The sequence below is a fragment of the Gorilla gorilla genome, chromosome 9 (assembly GCF_029281585.2).
Source record: "Gorilla gorilla gorilla isolate KB3781 chromosome 9, NHGRI_mGorGor1-v2.1_pri, whole genome shotgun sequence".
In the NCBI taxonomy this organism is placed as follows: Eukaryota; Metazoa; Chordata; class Mammalia; order Primates; family Hominidae; genus Gorilla; species Gorilla gorilla.
Genome location: NC_073233.2, coordinates 132,251,351 through 132,266,554, shown reverse-complemented (window position 1 = coordinate 132,266,554; position 15,204 = coordinate 132,251,351). Strand labels below are relative to the sequence as shown.

Sequence of the window (15,204 nt, the reverse complement as noted above, 5' to 3'; positions counted from 1 at the left end):
CCTTGTGGAAGTCAGTGTGGCGATTCCTCAGGGATCTAGAACTAGAAATACCATTTGACCCAGCAATCCCATTACTGGGTATATACCCAAAGACTATAAATCATGCTGCTATAAAGACACATGCACACGTATGTTTATTGTGGCACTATTCACAATAGGAAAGACTTGGAACCAACCCAAATGTCCAACAACGATAGACTGGATTAAGAAAATGTGGCACATATACACCATGGAATACTATGCAGCCATAAGAAATGATGAGTTCATGTCCTTTGTAGGGACATGGATGAAACTGGAAACCATCATTCTCAGCAAACTATCGCAAGGACAAAAAATCAAACACCGCATGTTCTCACTCATAGGTGGGAATTGAACAACGAGAACACATGGACACAGGAAGGGGAACATCACACTCTGGGGACTGTTGTGGGGTGGGGGGAGGGGGTTGGGATAGCATTAAGAGATATACCTAATGTTAAATGATGAGTTAATGGGTGCAGCACACCAACATGGCACATGTATACATATGTAACAAACCTGCACATTGTGCACATGTACCCTAAAACTTAAAGTGTAACAATAATAAAATAAAAAAAAATAAAAAAATTAAAAAAAGCCAGAGATGAAAAGTTTCTTAAGGACTAGTAAGTATAACCTACTTTGCAGCTTTAAACAGCATAGATTAAGCTTTTTTTTGGTCAAATAGTTTTCTTATTTTTACACACAAACCAGCACATAAAAGAAGGACGTTTATTTATTACATGGATGGGAAAGTGTAGCTCTTCACGGTAATGATTTACTTAGTCACACAACTTCTTAATGAAAAAGTCTAGAGTAAACATTTTGCCTTCTGATTTCAAGTCCACTGCTCTTCTTAGTACATTTTGTTTCCGTTTTACTATTTTTATTTCAGTTAATATGTAATATAAGAAAACATTTCTAATTTGGAAATTGACTGTGCTTTGTTCCAGAATGATACATAAATTTCTAACAGAATGGGTATCGCTTCTTTTATGCTTGTTTAGGAAAACAGTTTGATGGTTCTTATTGTTGGGAAAGAGGACATCTTTTAAGCTAGTATAAAGTTAATGGGTGCAGCACACCAACATGGCACATGTATACATATGTAACAAACCTGAGCATTGGGCACATGTACCCTAAAACTTAAAGTATAATAAAAAAAGGAAATCTTAAATTGAGTCCATAAAGTAAAATACGGCACACTTTTAATAATCAATATAAGAATTATCCAATGTATGGCATATCTCAAATTGGATGAATTCTTTATCTGCAAATATGTTTCTTGGTATTTGTGGCTTCTTCATCTATGAAACTAAATTAATTACTGATTAATTAATTGTTTTTACTGTTAGCCTCAAAATATATTTAAATGTTAAACAAATACTCTTTCTTAAAGAATATATGCTAAAGATAATTTAAAAAAAGTCAAACAGGAGGTGAGTTTTTCAGAAAATAAAAAAATGACTTTGAAATGTTATTGGGATCATTTATTTGAGAGATCTAGGCATGGGAGTGAAAGGACTCAAAGAGACACATGGCTGATAAATGAGATCCCTCTGCAGAGAATGGTCAGTAAGATTGTAGAAACCACTTTCATTTCCTGTTATTTTTAAATTTTTTAAATTATTTTTAATTTTTGCGAGTAATCTGAATTTGTATTCTATTCTGTGGAGCACCGTATCTTGTACTCTCCACTAAGCTTCGATAACAATTATAACATGCACATGGTGTTATTATTTGGGGAATGTAAATGGAAAAGCTGTGGCCACATTTGTGAGGAATCAGGTAGAGAAGGAATAGCTACAACTTCTTGATAAAAAAAATGAGTGGTGTTTGAAATTCTACTTAGGAAGACAGAATTTAGAAAGTAAAATGATGGAAAATGAAATCCCTTACTTAGAATTCTCCTCTCCTTGGAGGCTCTAGGAAATTGTGGAGATCATAGGATTTATCTTAGTGGTGTAAAAGATGAAATTGCTTGATATTAATTCCAGAGGGCTGGGAGTCCTAGGAACAGCCAAATCACACTTGCTTTTCTTGGTTTTCATGTGTTCCTTGCATATGGATTTTAAGCTATGAAAACCTCAAACTGTAGCTGAGAGAGATATGATAATTTGAAAAAAAATTGATTTACCAAATTTAACAAATCGCATCAGTCTTTTCTGGAATAGGAGGGTAGATTATTTTTCCTTTGGGAAATCAGACAAAAATATGACTACTCAAAAATCATCAATCTTATATAGAAATGGACAACTATTTTCTAACATAACTATAACGATATTTACTATTTTTCCATTTTATAATCTCTACTCAATATTTTGGTATTAAAAAATTCATCGTAACTTCTTTGTTGGCTTGTTGTTTTTGATGTTCAGCATTGCTAAATTTTTGACTTATGGTTTGAAATGGCTGCTCATTCCTGATTGCTGATCCTGGTATCAACATGCCTGATTTAACCCTTAACAAATTCTATTCTTATAAAATAGCTGAAGTTGGTTGGAGGTTTATTTTTACCATTTCTTTTATTTGCTGTCCCTTTTGATAAAATTATTTTCCTTAGTTAAAAAATGTATTTAAATAAGTAAATAATATCTGTGCTATTTGGTACTCTGTGGACATTTCAGAGGTGTGTCCATACTTTATGTATTTTATCACTGTTTGAAATGGCCAAAGAGGTGGATTAAACTGGGTCACTGATCTTTCATGTGAAGATCCTCAAAATGCAGATGAAATCAGTTTTATTTTCAGAAAAGATAAACTTAAAAATATGTTCTAATCTAAAACTGAGAAATCCCATAAATCTGACACAGTCGGTTTTTCTCTCTAGCGTCGGGACATGTCACTCACTGTTAATTAAGCTTTGCACCAGATCAAGCACGTAGTTTATCTGCAGGCTTTGTTGTGCAAAAGAAATACTTCTTTTTTTTTTTTTTTTTCTGAGATGGAGTCTTGCTCTGTCACCCAGACTGGAGCACAGTGGTGATCTCGGCTCACTGCAACCTCTGCCGCCCAGGTTCAAGCCATTCTCCTGCCTCAGCCTCCCAAGTAGCTGGGATTACAGGCATGTGCCATCATGCCTGGCTAATTTTTGTATTTTTAGTAGAGACAGGGTTTCACCATGTTGTCCAGGCTGGTCTCAAACTCCTGACCTCATTATCCACCAGCCAAAGTGCTGGGATTACAAGCATGAGCTCCCGCACCCTGCCAAGAAATACCTTGAAACATTAAGTTATCACTCATTGTCCGAAGCGTTACATTTGAGGGCAGAGACTTAATCGTCCTCAGTGAAGAGGAGGCTGGTGGAATCACTTGCACTGTTTAAAGTCTTTCTGCCATAGAGTTGAATTAACCCACTACAAACATCAATATAGAGACGTGTCCAGGTGTTGTAGTTTGTCTCTGGAGGAGAGTTGTGCACAGTTTGCTCTGCACTGTCCCATCTGTCAGTCCCTGTGCTCCTCAGGAAGAAGTGGGAGGTAAATGAGCAAGGGAATCCTAGATCCAGTCCCATGGATGGTAGGTCTGGTGCTCAGAGATGTTCGTGGCTTGTTGTAAATTACAACATATAGGTGGTAGAGCTGGGATCAGGACTTGGGTGTTGGATTCTAAATTGATCAGGATTTTATTTTCTTTTTAATTATACAAAATTTTTCTACTTTAAAAATCAGTTAATTATGAATATTATTTTTAGTAAATAAAAACGTCTTGAAATACAAATATATAAAAGCAAAATACTCAAGAAAAAATGTCTTACGAGTATTCTTCATATTTCATATTTCATAGTTCTGTTGTTCAATTTAGAATATGTGAATATGTTCTTATTTTCTCCTGGCCAATACAATAAATAACAAAATTAGAATGGCCTAGATAAATCATGATTTTTATTGGTTCTTACTAAGTTCCAGGGTGAGCAGTACATTTTTACATTTAATGTCTTATTTAGTCTCACATTGATGATCATTGGCAGACACTGATATAATGATAGTTATATCATTATATACCAGTGTGGCAGAGATTACTGCTGTTCAATCTTCCTCCAAAACATACATTTCCCAGTCTTTCTTGCAGTGTGCTCTTGCATGTGACTGAGTTCCAGACGTGATGCACACTGTTTCAAGGCAAATGTGTGCCATTTCCACCTTATCTTTGTCCTTCTCTGAGCAGGATACAGATGACAAAGATGCTCTCGTTAGTTATAAAGTTATAAAGCAAAGCCAGAGAGGGACTGCCACACAATCAGGATGGGGAATGTAAAAATAGATGGAGCTACAATCAAGACGCGGCACATGGCGGGCTCTGGGGGTGCTGGTGATGTTTTATCTATAGATCTGTGTGGTGGTTAAAAGCTGCTCATTTTATAAAAATTGGTTGAAGTATATATTTTGTATACTTTTACATCTATATCATCTATATATATGTATGCTATATTTCATAATACAATAAGTTTACAAAGCCTGAGCTCTACTTAAAGGGAACAATTAACTAATCCATAAACAGAGACTGAGAATAAAGCCTCGAGTTATGGGAACAGCTTGTTAATACAGAATGGCTTATACAGAAGAGGAGCAGCAGTAGTATAAGACATACAGAAGAATCCAGTGCAGACCAGGGCAGACAGAGAGTATTCTCATTTACTAAGTATGAGTTGAGGGATTTTCTCCGGTGTTCATAGGAGGATAAAAGTCAATATATAATCCCATTATATACATTTGTCATATATTATATAACATTGTGCTTAGCTTAAGGGTATTAAAATGAGGGCATATATATTTTTTCATCCTATGTAAGTTCATTTGCCCAATGATGGCAATTTATATCTTTCAATAATTGGTCCATTTCATTGGTTTGCAAATTAAATAACTGTAAATTTGTTCATAATATTCCCTTATTTTCCTTTAATGTGTGTAGGCTCTGTAGCCACATTCTCTGATGTATCTGATATTGCTAATTTTTATCTTTTCCTTTTCTGCCCAAACTGTCTAGTTAGAGGAATATCACTTTTATTGATGTAAAAAGCACAGCTTTCAAATGAACTTATTTATACATTCTTCTATTTCCTACTTTTTCAACCATTATCTTTACTCTTATTTTCTGCTTATTTTGAATTAAAAATTTTTTCTGGATATTTTATGAGATAGAAGTTTACGTCTAACTTGAAATCTCTCTTCTTTTCCAATATAGGCACTTGGATGCCATAAATTGCCATGTAAGCACTATATTTAACTATGTTTCATGTATTTTCATATGCTGTATTTACGTCTTCATTCACTTAAAACTATTTTCTGATTTCTGTTTTATTTCATGTTTTTGTTTATGTAAAGTTTACTCTTTTTTTCTGGAAACAGCTTTTTTTAGATAAAAACTAACACACCATGTAATTCACACATTTAAGTGTGCAATGCAATGGTTTTGGCTTTACTCACAGAACTGTGCAACCATAACCATAATCAATTTTAGAGCCTTCATGTCACCTCCAGAGGAAACCCCAAACCATTTAGCCATTGTCCTCCTATCTTCCACCCCCGACCCTGGACAATGACCCGTCTACTTTCTATGGATGTTTTGTCTGTGGATTTGCAGCTATGGACATTTTATATCCATGGAGTAATATAGCATGTGTTCTTTGTGACTGGCTTTCCTCGCTTGGCATATCGTTTTCATGGCTTATCCATGTTGTAACTTATATATGTGCTTCATTCTTTTATTTTATCATATAATATTCCATTGTATGAATATGACGCATTTTGTTTACCCATTCGTCAGTTAATGGATATTTTGATTTTTCTAGTTCTTGGCTATTATGAGTAATGGTGCTAATGAACATTCATATACAAGCTTTTACGTGGACATAGGTTTTCATTTCTCTTGGGAGAGAAAACACTGGGTTATAAGGTAATTCTATTTTTAATGTTTTGTGGTACTGCTAGACTGGTTTTCAAAGTGACTGCATTATTTGATATTCCCACCAGTGACAACTTTTACAACCTCATCTCACCAATGCTTGGTATTATCTTTTATTTTTTATAATTATAGTTATCCTAGTGTTGGTGTGTGGTAATATTTCATTGTGGTTTTGATTCACATTTCTCTCATTACCAGTGATATGGAGCATCTTTTTCTGTGTTTATTTGCTTTTTTAAATATCTTTTTGAAGAAATGTTTTATCAAATCCTGTCCTTATTTTAAAATTGGGTTGTCTTTTAATATTTTTATGCTGTTACAATACTCAGTGTATTCAAGATACTAGATCCTATCAGATATATGATTTGAAAACATTTCTCTTCTGTGGATTGTCTCTTAACTCTCTTGATAATGTCTTTTCTGATGTTTTCTTCTGAGAGCTTTATAATATTACTTCTTACATTTAGATGCATGATTATACTTTTAATTTTTATAGTGTAGGTGTCCAATTTATTATTTTGAATATGAACATCCAGTTATTCCAGCACCATTTGTTGAAAAGACTGTTCTGTCTCCATTTAATTGTCTAGGCATCCCTCTCAAAAATAAACTGACCATAAACTATGTGTGTGTGCGCATGCGTGCATGCATGTATAATCTAGTAAGTACAGTGAATTTGTGTCTATTCGCTAATTCTTTTGTTTCTTCAATTGTTATTTATATGAGCTTCTTACTATACTGGCATCTTTTTTTTTTTTTTGAGATGGAGTCTTGCCTTGTCGTCCAGGCTGGTGTGCAATGGCACGATCTCGGCTCACTTCAACCTCTGCCTCCTGGGTTCATGCAATTCTCCTGCCTCAGCCTCCTGAGTAGCTGAGATTACAGGCACTTACCACCATACTCAGCTAATTTGGCATCTGTTCTTTAAGGGCTACTATTCCCATTGGTTAACAGATAAAAATAAAGGTACAGGTGGTGGTAAAATGCTTCCAGATGACTATATTCATCATTTGTTATCATCCACAACAGGAAGAGTGAAGGTGGGGAGGAAAGAGGAAGAGTTCTTCAGTGCCTTCTTTTCTTGAAACACTCTGAAAGAACTGCCTTAGCTTCTAAAACGCATGAGCTCAAATGCTTTTCATAGTGACAGAAGAGGAAGTGAAAGGAGAGTACAAAATACTTATCAAACTTTTCTTCTACCAGATTGCATTTTGTAATATTTTCTTCAATTGTTAAAATTAGACATATATTCCAAGAATCTTGAGTTTTGAGTCAAAATTCAATGCTTTATCCTACTTAAGAGTCTTCATTTGGATTAATCCTTAGAACATCTTTTTTCTTTTAATTAGTACAAATCTTGTCTAAGTCAATAGTTCCCATCAGAGGGTGCTATTTACCTGTATTACTAATGAAACATTAATTTCCACATGAGAAAATGTCCATGCTGTAATATGGACCACTTCAGCCACATGGCTACATGCCTTAATTCATAGGGAGCATTAGCTTAATTTTTCACACTGTATTCATTTTGGTACAGGAGAAAATTCTTATTTTTTATGGCAATTTACATTTGTAGGGCTTTCTCCTGAAGATCCAGTGCTCCCTCTGTTTTGCCATGGATTATATTCCAAAATATGTGGAGAATTTTAAGATCTAGCAAAAATTTTCCCTCCCACCAGCCCCTGGAAACCCATAAATACCCTACTCTCTGCTCCTGTTAATTTGACTATTTTAGATTCCACGTATAGGTGAGATCCTGCAGTGTTTCTCTGTGTCTTGTTTCTTTCACTTAGCATAGGTCCTCCTCATTTTAAGTGGTAATCTAAGACTTAGATACACCACTTTCTTTCCCATTTTGTACATTTCTGACACTTAAGTAAAATGGTGGAGGATCAGAGAAGATTCATAGACATTAGGGGCCTTAGGGAGAGTAGTACCTCAGTTACTACTATTTCTCTCCATAAACAGAACTCTCCCTGTTCTAGATGTAGGTCTTTTATTCTATGACATGTGCAGTAACTTAACATTTTCTAGATGCTGGTCCTCTGTGGATTAGAAACAGTGTTCTTTGCTCCCATCCCACCTGGGTCTAATCTGTATTAGAAGCCAGCACCCAGGTTGCTGAAGCCTCTACCTCCAATTTTCCTGGTGAAGTGAAAACTCAAGTGAATGGAGCAATGATGAGAGGAGAGAATGACGATTCTGTCCTGGTTATACAGGTTAAATATCCCTTATCCAAAATGCTTTGGGCCAGAAATGTTGTGGATTTCTTATCTTTTCAGATTTTGGAATATTTGCATTACATATTTAGGGGTAGAGCATGCCAAGTCTGAAAATTTGAAATCCAAATGCTCCAATGAACATTTTCTCTGAGCATTGTGTTGGTGCTCAAAAAGTTTCAGAGAACCAGTGTTTTGTTTCATTTATCTTTCTTTTTGTTGTTGTTGTTTCAATTTCATTTAGTTCTGCTCTGATCTTGGTTACTTCCTTTCTTCTGCGAGGTTTGGGTTTGGTTTGTTCTTGTTTCTCTAATGCCTTGAGGTGTGACCTTAGAATGTTAGTTTGTGGTCTTTGAGTCTTTTTGGCGTAGGCATTTAGGGATCTGAAGTTTCCCCTTAGCACTGCTTTTGCTGTATCCCAGAGGTTTTGATAGGTTTTGTCTTCAGTTTGAAGAATTTTTAAATTTCTATGTTGATTTCGTTTTTGACTCAATGCTCATTCAGGAGCACGTTATTTAATTTCTATGTATTTGCATGGTTTTGAATCTTCCTTTTGGAGTTGATTTCCAGTTTTATTTCACTGTGGTCTGAGAGAATGCTTGATATAATTTCAATTTTCTTAAACTTATTGATGCTCGTTTTATGACCTATCGCATGCTCTATCTTGGAGGAAGTTCCATGCGGTGAACAGGGAACACTTCTACACTGCTGGAGGAGATGTAAACTAGTACAACCACTATGGGAAACAATGTGGAGATTCCTTAAAGAACTAAAAGTAGAACTACCATTTGATCCAGCAATCCCACTACTGGGTGTCTACCCAGAGTTAAAAAATCATTATACAAAACAGATACTTGCACATGCATGCTAATAGGAGCACAATTCACAATTGCAAAATTGTGGAACCAACCCAAATGCCCATCAATCTATAAGTGGATAAAGAAACTGTGATATATTTATACAACGGAATACTACTGAGCCATAAAATGGAATGAATTAATGGCATTTGCAGCAACCTGGATGAGATTGGAGACTTATTCTAAGTGAAGTAACAGGAATGGAAAACCAAACATCGTATATTCTCACTGATATGTGGGAGCTAAGCTTTGAGGACACAAAGGCATAAGAATGATACAATATGTAAGAATTAAAGAAAGAGGAAAGAAATACAAAGTGTGGCTCAACAGTCAACAATGACAGGTTTATTTTAGAAAACAAACCTGAGAGGGGCTTCTGGCTGAGTTAGGTCAGAGCCACACTCTCTTACAGACAGTTTCTTTAAAGATTCAGGGTGGGAGAGCTTATCAGAGGCTTGGACTGCTTCTGTGTTTCTTTGTTGTGCTCATCTGGGAGGGAGAGTTGTGTGTCTGTCCCCATACATCTTTCTGCAGCTGCAGGCATACCCCATGAGTCTGCTTTTAGCTTTCCTATCTTAGCATACCTGAAGGGAAAGGAATGTGTTTATTAAGGCCCATTGTTTTACTGGGGACTATTGAAGTTTGGCAGTTACCCAAAAGACTTTCCTCCCACCTTCCTCTGTGCCCGAGCTGTCTTATCTGTGTTTTACTGTCTGCTCTTTCTGGCTTCTTGTAGTTAAAAGAGAAGTGATTTCCTTGAAATCCATGAGGCTAGAAAGGGAGCTGGAACTTAAAGTGACTGAGATGATGGTGCTCCTGCTCTGTCACAGTGGACTTTGGGGACTTGGGGGGATGGATGGGAGGGGAGTGAGGGATAAAAGATTACAAATAGGATGCAGTGTATACTTCTCAGGTGATGGGTAAATCAAAATCTCACAAATCGCCAATAAAGAACTTACTCATGTGATCAAAACCACCTGTACCCCAATAACTTATGGAAAAATACAAAAAAGTTTAAAGAAAGAAAAACAAGTTTTAGATTTTGAAGCATTTGAAAACTTGAATTTTCAGACTTGAGATGCTCAACATGTAGCTGATAAGATGTCATGAATGGACTATTCTAATTGGTTTAAGTGTTTTTAAGCACTTTTAGTATTTTTTTTAAACTCACTGAATCACAATTAAAAATACAGAAAAAGTTGGAAAATGTTTACATTTTAAGACCACAGTGGTTTCTGTCTTAATTTCTTTATTTACCCCAAAGTCATCCAGGAGCATGTTGTTTAATTTCCATGTGATTGCATAATTTTGAGGAGGGAGAGAAGCAGAAGAAATAACTATTGGGTACTAGGCTTAAGAGCTGGGTGATGAAATAATCTGTACAACAAAACCCCATGACATGAGTTTATCTATATAACCAACCTTCACATGCAGCCCTGAACCTAAAAGTTAAAAAAGGACCCCAGTGGTATAATAAGCAAGGAACACTAATAAGAAGAACCAAAGATTTTATTTAAAGTTAATACCTGAAACTGTACAACTCTTCTACTCATCATACTGAATTAGTTTTACTCTTCAATATTTATTGAAAAGAAAATCATCTCCTCCAACGTGTTCATTTCTTAAAATAATGCATTTTTAAAAAAATATCTCAAGAACGTAGCCTCCAGTTGATGATATCAGTTGGAAAGTTTCTAGCAACAAGTTATAGAATGTTCATATAAAAACCTATTTTAATTAGGAACTATTTTTTCCTCATGTAACAATAAATCTGGAGGGAGCATGTCCTAGGATTGATTTAGCAACTAAGCAATTCTCATCAACGACCAGGGCTTTTCATGCCACTGTCTTCAGTCTGCTAGTTTTAGACCTCAGGCTTATCACTTCACAATCACAAAATGGCTGTCATAGCTCCATGAATGACATCTATATACAACTGTACCCAAAGATGGAAACAAGGCAACAAGAAATACAGCTCTCCGTACATACCTCTCTTTATATCTATCATGAGGTGAATCCTTTCCAGAAGCTAGTCGATGGCTTCCCTTCTCCCTTTAATCATGTGGCTATGTCACATGGCCAATTTTAGATGTAAGGACAGATGACAATGAGTATGTCCTATGGCCTCTGCCTCTAATTTTATTGATGAGAGGAGGGAGGACACAAGTGAATGAAGAAATGATGAGATGAGAGAATGCGGATTCTGTCCTAGTCCACCCTTCTCCCTTATCCCTTGGTCTTTCAGCAATCATGTTTGCATATGGCAGCACTGGCTGTAGGCTAAAGTGGCACTGCTCTTTGCTCTATCTAGTTTAATAAGACTCTAAAAAGCCTAAGTCAGTGTCACCCAAGTATCATGACTTTGGTAAAGCCAGATTCTGTGGATCCAGGTTGGGCTAGTTTCAAACAATCCCAGCATCTGTTATATGCTACTTTGTTAGGTAGGATTCATATCCAACACAGGGTCCATGCATGCACATCAGCCAATAGTAAGGGAGGGTTCCACAAGCCTGGCATGGGAACTAGGCAGGGAAGAGAAGGGGACTTAAGGCAGAAGCGGGAAACTGGACAAAGGAAAAGGCAGAGGCTCATGACAGAGGTGGGAACTTCAAGAAAGTGTCGGACATCATCTCAAAAACCCAGTGCAGAACTCTCAAGCTGCTGCTGGCTCACTCCCCTTCAGCAGCCAGCTCTGTCTCACCTTTCCAGAGTGTACTGTCTCTCTCTAAATAAGCTCTCTGCTATTTTTCTTCAACAAATTCTCTTTTTGGCTAATTCAGTCATTTGGTAGAATATTTTTCCAAGTAAGGCTAAAAATCTAGAATTCCTGAACTTCCTGTAACAGGGCTTCTTAGAGTTGCATTCTGGTAACTCTGATTCTCTTTCTCTTAGAGTATTCTCTAATTCCCCTAATTCAGAAACATGGCTGTCTTCTCAAGTGCTCTTGGAGATAACACCCCACCTGTCAGCTTTTAAATCGACATATATATTGAGTACCCTTAAAACGTTGTAGAAGCAAATTTTTATAAATTTTTGTTTGTGATCATAAAAATATGTTTTTATGCAAAATAAAAGCAAACAACATCTCACTCTATGTATGGAGTTTTTCCTCCCTTGACATTTTTTCTCACTTTGGAAAAAAATTATGAAACCTGATGTCTTAGGTAATATACAGTGTTTCAGCTGAAAGCAACACACCCTGAATACTTTGCTTAAACTTTAGGGGAAACTAAGTCAGGGAATAAGAAATCTCCAGTTCAGATCTCACAGCTTTGAAAGAGAAAGGTCAGTGAGAGTTTGGCCATGAATAATGGAGAGCAGGAAAGGGCCAGGGAGGGAAGCACTGAGTTGCTGATGGTTCAGGTCTTACACCTGAAAGTCAACCTTACTTCTTTGCTTCTTTGCTGTTTCTGGAACAGGAAAGATCTGAACTAGAATCTCAGGATAGCCTTTGGCACAACATTTATGTCAACCACATCCACACTGAGTACAAGAATCTCCTGGCCCACTCAAGTTTTCCATTCAAAGAACAGAAGTGAGCTAATGAGGGTCAGAATTGATTAGAACCATTTCCATACTTTTTTTTTTTTTGTACTAAGGTCTCTTTATAGACGTCTTTTATGTTTCTTATTTCCTAGTTTTAGCAAATGCTAATTATGTTGATTCACGTTGATGGGTAAGGAAACTGAAATGGACTACTTTTATATCATCAGAGCTGGATTAGAAGCCATGTTGTAACAAAGTCTGAAGGTTCTATTGGCATATGCTCAGATAAAGAAGGTAAGCAGTTTTGTTTTAATGGTAGCAATGACAAACTAATTAGATTTGGAAAGTTTGTGCTTCCTCCAGCAGTGAGGTAACTATGGGCATAAGCCTGGAAACAAAATGGGAGGGCTCTTACTAAAAGAGGAGCATTCAACAGGGTTTTGGGTGAAATCAAGGTTCTTGGTTATACTCATATTTGCCCTTGATCTTGTAAGAGGTCCCTGAAAGGAGGCAATCAATGGGACAGATGAGGCTCTCAGGAATGGAAGCAACCAACATGGGGCATGTCATTCTGCTTTGGGAATCAGAAAATAAATCTAATGTCCCTCTTTTCTCTTATTTCTTCTTACAGATAATACCTTAAAAGACATGGCTACTTCAAACCATTCTTCAGGGGCTGAGTTTATCCTGGCAGGCTTGACACAACGCCCAGAACTTCAACTGCCACTCTTCCTCCTGTTCCTTGGAATATATGTGGTCACAGTGGTGGGGAACCTGGGCATGATCTTCTTAATTGCTCTCAGTTCTCAACTTTACTCTCCAGTGTATTATTTTCTCAGTCATTTGTCTTTCATTGATCTCTGCTACTCCTCTGTCATTACCCCTAAGATGCTGGTGAACTTTGTTCCAGAGGAGAACATTATCTCCTTTCTGGAATGCATTACTCAACTTTATTTCTTCCTTATTTTTGTAACTGCAGAAGGCTACCTTCTGACAGCCATGGAATATGACCATTATGTTGCTATCTGTCGCCCACTGCTTTACAATATTGTCATGTCCCACAGGGTCTGTTCCATAATGATGGCTGTGGTATACTCACTGGGTTTTTTGGGGGCCACAGTCCATACTACCCGCATGTCAGTGTTGTCATTCTGTAGGTCTCATACGGTCAGTCATTATTTTTGTGATATTCTCCCCTTATTGACTCTGTCTTGCTCCAGCACCCACATCAATGAGATTCTGCTGTTCATTATTGGAGGAGTTAATACCTTAGCAACTACACTGGCGGTCCTTATCTCTTATGCTTTCATCTTCTCTAGTATCCTTGGTATTCATTCCACTGAGGGGCAATCCAAAGCCTTTGGCACTTGTAGCTCCCATCTCTTGGCTGTGGGCATCTTTTTTGGGTCTATAACATTCATGTATTTCAAGCCCCCTTCCAGCACTACTATGGAAAAAGAGAAGGTGTCTTCTGTGTTCTACATCACAATAATCCCCGTGCTGAATCCTCTAATCTATAGCCTGAGGAACAAGGATGTGAAAAATGCACTGAAGAAGATGACTGGGGGAAGGCAGTCATCCTGACAAAGAGGGTTCTCATTGGCAGCCAGAAAAAATAAACCATATAAAAAGTTGTTATAGGATCTTTGTAAGTTTCTGTCTGTCTCGGAGAGAGAAAAATTATCATCACTTAAAAATGTATATTTTATATTAGAGAATGATTAAGACATTTTTGGAGATTATGAAACAATAAAATTTTCTGATGGTCAATAAAATCTTTGAAAACGTATTAGAGAAATGGGAGATGACAGAAGAGGAAGGGCAAATAAACATTAATAACAGTTTATTGAACATATTACTTTTGAAAGTGTTTGAGAATCACAGAGTAAGTTAAGGGCTGTATCTGAGAAGGGATGGTGCTAATTGGGAAATCAGAATTCCAGGAATGCAGAAAGAAGGATGTCTTTAAACTTTTTGAGAAGAGGGGTTGTTTTTTGGCCCCAAAGGCTTTATGTTGAGATATTGAGGATATTGAGAAGGTGCTGTGAGGGGCATATTACTAACAGTGAAGAACAATCTGTGGGTAGATCATGGTGTGTGTGTGTGTGTGTGTCTGTGAGAGAGAGAGAGAGAGAGAGAGAGAATATGCAATGCACACACTACGTTTAGGCTGTGAGTTAAGGTAAAAGATGGCAAGGACATCAGTGGGTCTCATCAAGAACCTATACACATTGAGTAAAGATCACTAATAACTATCCTGAAGCCCCACATTACCTCTCTTTGGAGGTTACTACTTAGGCTATGACTATCCAACACAAAGTCTGGTAGAGCATGCCTTTTATCTGGGAAGTTGAATTTATTTTTGATTTTGCATTACGATAATCATTTTAATGATGCAAATGATGTTTCTTATCTCTTGGAATTCTTTTTTTTTTTTTTTTTTTTTTGAGATGGAGTCTCACTCTTTTGCCCAGGCTGGAGTGCAGTGGTGCGATCTTTGCTCACTGCAAGCTCCGCCTCCCGCGTTCACACCATTCTCCTGCCTCAGCCTCCTGAGTAGCTGGGACTACAGGCGCCCGCCACCATGCCCGGTTAATTTTTTGTACTTTTTAGTAGAGACGGGGTTTCACTGTGTTAGCCAGGATGTTCTCGATCTCCTGACCTCATGATCCGCCCGCCTCAGCCTCCCAAAGTGCTGCGATTACAGGCATGAGCCACTG

General features: G+C 37.1%; 1 protein-coding gene across 1 annotated transcript; it reads left to right on the top strand.

Annotated features, from left to right (window-relative positions):
- The first annotated feature begins 13,132 nt into the window (after positions 1 to 13,132).
- Positions 13,133 to 14,068, top strand: OR8D2 (olfactory receptor family 8 subfamily D member 2). Its single transcript, XM_004052333.3, has one exon. It carries the CDS (start codon positions 13,133 to 13,135, stop codon positions 14,066 to 14,068), a length of 936 nt encoding a protein of 311 aa, XP_004052381.2.
- Positions 14,069 to 15,204: the final 1,136 nt, after the last annotated feature.

Bases quoted from the DNA above. Each gene is read 5' to 3' on its own strand.
- OR8D2 (XM_004052333.3), top strand. From the start codon at position 13,133: ATGGCTACTTCAAACCATTCTTCAGGGGCTGAGTTTATCCTGGCAGGC.